This window comes from Spinacia oleracea, chromosome 2, assembly GCF_020520425.1.
Source record: "Spinacia oleracea cultivar Varoflay chromosome 2, BTI_SOV_V1, whole genome shotgun sequence".
Lineage (NCBI taxonomy): Eukaryota > Viridiplantae > Streptophyta > Magnoliopsida > Caryophyllales > Amaranthaceae > Spinacia > Spinacia oleracea.
The window spans coordinates 19,648,282-19,656,926 of NC_079488.1; the positions used below are offsets into that span (position 1 = coordinate 19,648,282).

General features: G+C 37.5%; 1 protein-coding gene across 5 annotated transcripts; it reads right to left on the reverse strand.

Moving 5' to 3' along the window:
- Positions 1-1,883: 1,883 nt before the first annotated feature.
- Positions 1,884-6,619, reverse strand: LOC130467766 (uncharacterized). Of its 5 annotated transcripts, none has more exons than XR_008927518.1 (4): positions 5,509-5,704; positions 5,257-5,399; positions 4,432-4,603; positions 1,884-2,130 (listed from the first exon to the last, which is right to left on the reverse strand). XR_008927518.1 is itself a non-coding variant. In XM_056836534.1 (4 exons), the coding sequence occupies exons 1-4, from the start codon at positions 6,114-6,116 to the stop codon at positions 2,009-2,011; spliced, it is 474 nt and encodes a 157-aa protein (XP_056692512.1). In that variant the 5' UTR covers positions 6,117-6,619; the 3' UTR covers positions 1,884-2,008. The 5 variants fall into 5 exon arrangements, 2 of the variants coding, with proteins under 2 accessions (XP_056692512.1, XP_056692511.1); XM_056836534.1 differs by lacking the exons at positions 5,257-5,399; positions 5,509-5,704 and adding exons at positions 5,789-5,839; positions 5,988-6,619; XM_056836533.1 differs by lacking the exons at positions 5,257-5,399; positions 5,509-5,704 and adding exons at positions 5,716-5,839; positions 5,988-6,614.
- Positions 6,620-8,645: the final 2,026 nt, after the last annotated feature.

Genomic DNA, 8,645 nt, shown 5'->3' on the forward strand with positions numbered 1-8,645 from the left:
CTAGCAAGGTTCTGTTCCTCCGTTCCGACACACCGTTCCATTGTGGTGTTCCAGGAGGAGTTTATTCTGATAGAATTCCACATTCTTTCAGATGGTCATCAAATTCATAGCTCAGATATTCACCGCCTCTGTCAGACCGCAGTGCCTTAATCTTCTTGCCTAATTGATTCTCTACTTCACTCTGAAATTCCTTGAATTTGTCAAAGGATTCAGACTTATGCTTCATTAGGTAGACATAACCATATCTACTGAAGTCATCAGTGAAAGTGATAAAGTAGCTGAAACCACCTCTAGCATTTGTACTCATTGGTCCACATACATCTGTATGGATTAAACCCAATAGTTCATTTGCTCTTTCTCCAACTTTAGAGAAAGGTCGCTTTGTCATTTTGCCAAGTAAACATGATTCGCATTTACCATAATCCTCTAAGTCAAATGGTTCTAGAATTCCTTCCTTTTGAAGTCTTTCTAAGCGTTTCAAGTTTATATGGCCTAATCGACAATGCCACAGATAGGTGAGATCTGAATCATCCTTTTTGGCCTTTTTGGTATTTATGTTATATACTTGTTTGTCGTGATCTAATAAATAAAGTCCATTGACTAATCTAGCAGATCCATAAAACATCTCCTTAAAATAAAATGAACAACTATTGTCTTTTATTAAAAAGGAAAATCCCTTAGCATCTAAGCAAGAAACTGAAATGATGTTTTTAGTAAGACTTGGAACATGGAAACACTCTTCCAGTTCCAAAACTAGCCCGGAGGGCAACGACAAATAATAAGTTCCTACAGCTAATGCAGCAATCCGTGCTCCATTTCCCACTCGTAGGTCGACTTCACCCTTGCTTAACTTTCTACTTCTTCTTAGTCCCTGTGGATTGGAACATAAGTGTGAGCCACAACCTGTATCTAATACCCAAGAAATTGAATTAGCAAGTATACAGTCTATAACGAAAATACCTGAAGATGGAACGACTGTTCCGTTCTTCTGATCTTCCTTTAGCTTCAAGCAATCTCTCTTCCAATGCCCTTTCTTCTTGCAGTAGAAGCATTCGGATTCAGAAGTGGGTTGACTGACCTTCCTCTTTACAGATTTGGCGCCAGTTTGCTTAGTTGGGCTGGCCTTGTTGCCACCTTTCTTAGCATTCCTCTTCTTTCCAGATTTCTTGAACTTGCCCCCACGCACCATAAGCACATCCTGCTTATCACTTTTGAGCGTCTTATCAGCGGTCTTCAGCATACCGTGAAGCTCAGTGAGCGTTTTGTCCAGACTATTCATACTGTAGTTCAGTTTGAACTGATCATACCCGCTATCACTAGTAGAAAAAACCCTTATTGCAGCGGGCTTTTAGACCCCTGTTGCAGCGTACATCGTATGCTGCAACTGGGGGGCCTGCAACAAGTCTGAACTTGTTGCAGCGTACAATGTTCGCTGCAAAAAGTGATTTGTTGCAGCGGGCTTTTAGATGTACGCTGCAACAAGTGCCAAAAAATTGGCAAAATTTTGGACTTGTTGCAGCGGGCTTTTAGATGTACGCTGCAACAAGTGCCAAAAAATTGGCAAAATTTTGGACTTGTTGCAGCGTACATATATATGTACGCTGCAAAAGACTCAACTTTTTGCAGCGTACATTTATTTGTACGCTGCAACAAGTCTGAATTACTCAATTTTTTGCAGCGTACATTTATTTGTACGCTGCAACAAGTCTGAATTTTTGCCAAATTTTTTTCCCTTGTTGCAGCGTACAACATATATGTACGCTGCAAAAAAGCACTTTTGGCGGGAAAATTCTAATTTTGTTTAGGGATACCTAGAGTGCCTTGCACCAAATATAGAAACCTGTCAAAACAATAATAGAATAACGCAACCTGTATAACAAATATAAAAACAACAACTGGAGTTTTGTATACTATATATCCCAAAACCAAAGTGCACATATTACATTTAAATATATGTTCCAATTTCAACATAAACATACATTTTAATATAAAATTTATTCTATAACAACTAAACCAACTCGATCAAGCGCGCTAAAGCCAATAATAAATACTTGTTGGTAAAAAACTTAGCCCATTGCTCACGAACCACATCAAATTCCTCGCATAAGGCGCAATCCTCGGAGTGTAGACCTTTACAAAAACAGAAATTTAAATTAAACATTAGATTAAATACAAATTAAATATCACATTTTAACATTCAAGAAACTAATGACAATGTCCTAATAGTCTAAAATGAGTCCTTCGGTTCTTTAGTTCAAAGTTGGGAGCGAAAATGTCATTTTAGCCTAAATATGACCTATAACGACCCAATGAGCCTATAGGTGCATAAATAGATTGGAACGAGTCTTAGATCGTTAAAATTATGCATATTAAACATGTATTAAGTTTAAAATGCGTGCTTAGGTTCTTTATTTTAAAGTTAGGAGCGAAAATGCCTCATTTTAGCCTAAATATGACCTATAACTATCAAACAAGCATTAAATGTGCATAAACAGATTAGAATAAGTCTTAGAAACTTAAACTAAGCATATTTATCATATAATAAGTTTAAAATGAGTCATTAGGTTCTTAAGTTCAAAGTTGGGAGCGAAAATGTCATTTTAGCCTAAATATGACCTATAACGACACAATGAGCCTTAAATGTGCATAAATGGATTGGAATAAGTCCTAGAAAGTTAAAACTAGAATATAAAACATTTAGTAGGTTTAAAATGAGTCCTTAGGTTCTTTAGTTCATAGTTGGGAGCGAAAATGTCATTTTAGCCTAAATATGACCTACAACGACCTAATGAGCCTTAAAGGTGCATAAATAGATTGGAACGAGTCTTATAAAGTTAAAATTATGCATATTAAACATGTATTAAGTTTAAAATGAGTGCTTAGGTTCTTTATTTTAAAGTTAGGAGCGAAAATGCCTCATTTAGCCTAAATATGACCTATAACTATCAAACAAGAATTAAATGGGTATAAGTAGATTAGAATAAGTCTTAGAAACTTAAAACTAAGCATATTTATCATATAATAAGTTTAAAACGAGTCATTAGGTTCTTAAGTTCAAAGTTGGGAGCGAAAATGTCATTTTAGCCTAAATATGACCTATAACGACACAATGAGCCTTAAATGTGCATAAATGGATTGAAATGAGTCCTAGAAAGTTAAAAATAAGCATATAAAACATTTAGTAAGTTTAAAATGAGTCCTTAGGTTATTTGGTTCATAGTTGGGAGCGAAAATGTCATTTTAGCCTAAATATGACCTATAACGACACAATGAGCCTTAAATGTGCATAAATGGATTGGAATGAGTCTTAGAAAGTTAAAAATAAGCATATAAAACATTTAGTAAGTTTAAAATGAGTCCTTAGGTTCTTTGGTTCATAGTTGGGAGCGAAAATGCTTCATTTTAGCCTTAATATGACCTATAACGACCCAATAAGCCTTAAATGTGAATAAATAGATTGAAATGAGTCTTAGAAAGTTAAAACTAAGCATATTAATCATGTAAAGGGTTTAAAATGAGTCTTTAGGTTCTTTAGTTCAAGGTTAGGAGCGAAAATGTCTCATTTTAGCTTAAATATGACCTATAACGACCAAACAAGTCTCAAATGTGCATAATAGATAGGATTGAGTCTTGAAAAGTTAAAAATAATCATATGAATCATGTAATAAGTTTGAAATTAGTTTTTAAGTTCGTTAGACCAAAGTTGGGAGCGAAAATGTCATTTTAGCCTAAATATGACCTATAACGGCCAAAGAAGTCATGAATGTGCATAAATAGATTGGATTAAGTCTTGTAAAGTTAAAACTAATCATATAAAACATTTAATATGTTTAAAATGAGTCCTAAGGTTCTTTATTTCATATTTGGGAGCAAAAAAGCCTCATTTTAGCCTAATATGACCTATAACGACCAAACAAGCCTTAAATTTGCATAAGTAGATTGGAATGAGTGTTAGAAAGTTAAAACTATTCATATTAAACATGTAATAAGTGTAATACTCTGAGAAAATATGTAGCTTTTCCTATTTGGTTTATTGTTCACAAATCAGGATCTTTGGACAACAACAAATGCTTATTAATCCAAGAAGCTTTTCCTATTTGGTTAAAACCCACACATTATTCACAATCTTCAACTTTTGTGATAATCATAAATCAAAACAAAGTTTAAGTTTAAAATTAGGCAAATGAGTCAAAAAAGTAACGTAATAAGAGAAGTGGAAACTGGAAAGGCACACAGTGTCGCAAGTATACACCTGATTTACACATTGGACACAAGGTAAGTATAAGTTTGACAAAATACTGTTTCAGTTGAACACAAGGTAAGTTGCACTAAAAGGAAGATAAAGAAGATAATTAGAAAAACCAACTTTGTGATGACACAGACTAGTCCCATCACGAGCACCAAAATAATAGGACACAACATGATACATACCAAGGGTGGGATTCTTCTCAACAAAGAAGTTGTTCTTCGTGAAACGCTGCATGTGCACAATAATGTAAGGTGGCAGTTTAGTTACACGATATCGCATCCTAGCTATTTGAGGACGCACGACTTCTGTTATGGTCTCCCCGTCAAACTTGTTCATTATGTTGAAAAGTGGAACCTAAGAAGAACGCAGATGTGCCAAATCCATCAGTTACCAAGAAAAGTAAAGCGAAAAAGATGAACACATTAACATAAATGGTGAAGCCAAAAGACATACATGATGGATGCCTACCTAGAAAAGAAACCCAGTCTTTTTACAGAAATTTAACATTCTATTTTTTGACAAATCAAGATATACATACTGAAGAACAACTTCAAATTATCTATAGATCGTGATTTGTGATTAGATACAAATCAGTAGTGAGGATATAACCAACTTTACAGGAGGGCATAGCTACAACTGCTAGCAAAGCCATAATTTTCCACCCACCAAATAGTCAGCTAGCACATTCAATGTTACAAGTGTGAATGTGTGACCATTATAGAAACATCTAACCAGGGAAACTCCCTCCCAGATTATCATTTATTCAAAGTTAAGACCTTAATATTCAACAAAGCCTCCCGATTCTGCCACCAAGAATCAAAGGGATGAGCATAATGGGAATAGTGCTCTGGGAAACAAAGGTATTCTTAACCTTACATCTCATGCTTTCTCTCTTCTGAAGCTGCTGCTATAACAGCCCCAGAAGAACCGAAGGACACAATCTACGGAATACTAATAAGAGAAAACAAAGTTTTTTTTAAATTCAAAATAAAGAATAAGATTTCAACCTAAACTGCCAATATAAGCTGTCTCCATCAGCTGAGCCATAGGATCAATGGCCTGGCTAGCTATTGCCGGTAAAGAAAGCATTATAAGCTCCCGTTTGACATTTGGAGGAGGCAACTGGTTGAGGGGCTGAAGTACAGACTCACTGCGAAGTCATTAAAAATAAACTAACATAAAAGGGACATGCTTAAAACTTAAAGATTCAAATCAACAGTAGTTTCAACATAATCATTATCGCAGAGAAGTATTTTTACCAACGTATATTTTTGAGATGCGTGGCTCAAATAGTTGTAATGTGGTATCACCAAAAGATCAAGTAACACAAAAAATAAGAATAAGAATAATTTATATTATCAAACCCTAAAAATACGAAATTAGGGGAAAATCAAGAATTGACTGAAAGCAAACCCTAAAAATACGAAATTAGGGAAAAACAAATACAAAAAGTTAGAAAACTATACCTCCTCAATTTCGAAGGCGGCTGAGTTCGAAGGCTTATCTGGGTATAAGCAAAGAGAAAGAGAGAGAGCATACCACAGCTGTAGCATCGTGCAAGACAGAAGTAATTGTCCATTCACCATTTTTCTAAATCAAAAAGAAACCCAAAAAGGGAAATCGTCAGAAATGCAAGAAATTTCTGAGAGACAAATCATCGAACAGTTTATGTGCATAGAAAAAGGCAGAGAAAAACAATAAAACAATAAAAAATTAACAAGGGTCAAAGAGAATATACAGAATCGGAGTCGAGGAGAAAGAGACAACGGGGGCAGCGAGGGGTGCCGAGGCCAGGATTAATGGTGGGATCATGGTGATACACATTTCCAGTTCGAAGCTTCTCCTCGTACACTTCTCGGGTTCCCATTTTTTACGTCACCCCTTTCAAATTTCTTGAAGCGAAAGATAAGATGTAAAATTGAGTGTGGTGGAGTGAAGGAACTGCGGGGATGACGATGGGAGGGGGTAGGGCAGCGACAGAATTCAAGGTGGTGGTTCAGGCGGAGAAAGAAGGGATTTAGGAGAGAGAAAGAGAGCAGATGAAGAAGAAGAAGAATGAGGAGGTGAGAGAGTACGCAGGGAAAGCTGAGGGAAGAAGAGGGAGTATGAGCGTCCTTAGGTTTGAGATCCGAAATGTTTTTCTTAATTAGCTTTGCAGCGAAATTTTTTTATTGCAGCGGGCTTTTATCTGTACGCTGCAAAATAAATGGGCTATTGCAGGGGGCTTTTATTTTGTACGCTGCAAAAAACTCTCTTGCTGCGGGCAATTAATTTGTACGCTGCAACAACCCTTTATAAAGTTTGACCCGCGTTGACCTACTGGTTGTTGAAGCGTATTATTACATGTACGCTGCAACAAGGGGGTTGCAACAGGGGTTTTTTCTACTAGTGTATGAAGAGAATGGAGGATGGTGTCTATAGCCATTTCCTGAGAAAATTGCTGATCCAGCCGACTCATATTCTCAATGAGTCCAATCATTTTGAGAACTTGTGGACTTACGGGCTCGCCTTTCTTAAGCTTGGTCTCAAGAATTTGCCTATGAGTCTCGAATCTTTCGACTCGAGCCAGATCTTGGAACATGTTCTTCAACTCACTGATGATTGTGAAAGCATCTGAGTTGATGAACGTTTTCTGCAGATCTGCACTCATGGTGGCGAGCATTAGACATTTTACATCCTTGTTGGCATCAATCCAACGATTGAGGGCTGCCTGAGTGACCCCGTTGTTAGGTTATGATACATATGACATTTACATAAATCATGCGGAAACAACCATTAACCCAGGAAACATATTATTTACACATAATCATTTAGCATAGTTTAGATGCATACTCTTTGTTGCGTGCCTTCCCTAGCTGCGCCCGAACCGAACAAGAACAAGTCTTTTAGGACTCCAAGTGTCGTCCCTCCGTAGAAAGTCCACAGCACGTCCGGATCCGCCTTAAGATTGACCAACTAGAATCGCCCTTAAGGTACTCAGAAAATTCGGCACTTTTGGGGCAAGATGGGTGGTTGAATTTTTTTTTTCTCAAAAAACTCACTTTTGAATACTTTGAAACTTGTATATAAATTATGACCCCTAGGCCTTTATTTATAGAGTTATGGAAAAGGAATCGTAATCCTAGTAGGATGCGAATTAATTGGAATTAGAATTCTACATGAATTCTACTTAATCAATTTATCCAATAGGAATAGACATTTAATCATACACTGACTCTTGCAGATTCAGGAATCTCGCATGAGCTCAAACTCACACACACACGGCAGCCACAAGGGCTGCCCACGCATGCGAGCAGCAGCCCACGCAGCGCGGCCCACGCATGCGCGGCCTTGTGCGCGCTGGGCTGTGGCGTGCGTGCTTGCTGGGCGATGGCCTGGCTTCGTGCTGGGCCTTCGTCCGGCAGGCCTCGTCCGATGCTAATTCGTACGATACGCTTCCGATTAAATTTCCATTTCCGGAATCTATTTCCGATACGAACAATATTTAATATTTCCGATTCCGGAATTAATTTCCGTTTCGAACAAATATTTAATATTTCCGTTTCCGGAATTATTTTCCGATTCCGGTAATATTTCCGATTCTGACAATATTTCCGTTTCCGGCAATATTTCCGATTCTGGTAATATTTCCATTTCCAACAATATTTTCCGATACGTACCATGTTTCCGTTTCCGGCAACATCTACGACTTGGATAATATTCATATTTCCGATACGATCCATATTTCCGTTTCCGGCAATATCATCGTTTCCGGAGTATTCATTTCTTGCCTGTGACGATCTTAGCTCCCACTGAAACCAAGATCCGTCGGTTCCGAATATTCATAGATGGAGTATTTAATGCCATTAAATACTTGATCCGTTTACGTACTATTTGTGTGACCCTACGGGTTCAGTCAAGAGTAAGCTGTGGATTAATATCATTAATTCCACTTGAACTGAAGCGGCCTCTAGCTAGGCATTCAGCTCACTTGATCTCACTGAATTATTAACTTGTTAATTAATACTGAACCGCATTTATTAGACTTAACATAGAATGCATACTTGGACCAAGGGCATTATTTCCTTCAGTCTCCCACTTGTCCTTAGGGACAAGTGTGCATTTCCTAATTCCTTTGTCGCTCGATGCTTGCTCTTGAACATAAGGTAAGAGTTGTCATCCTTATTATGTCCAGAGGTGTTCCTCGGTTTCAGAGTTCAACTGATCAAATAAACAGATAATCATAGCCTATGATTCATCCGAGCACGGCCATGCATTTCACAGTTTCTAGCTCTCCGAGTGGCCTTGTACAACTTTTAAGCATCTCATCCCGATTTATGGGAGGACAATCCCAATCTTGCGATCTTGAGATTAGACTTCGTTTGATAGGTGATTACCTGAGCGTTGCCTTTATAGC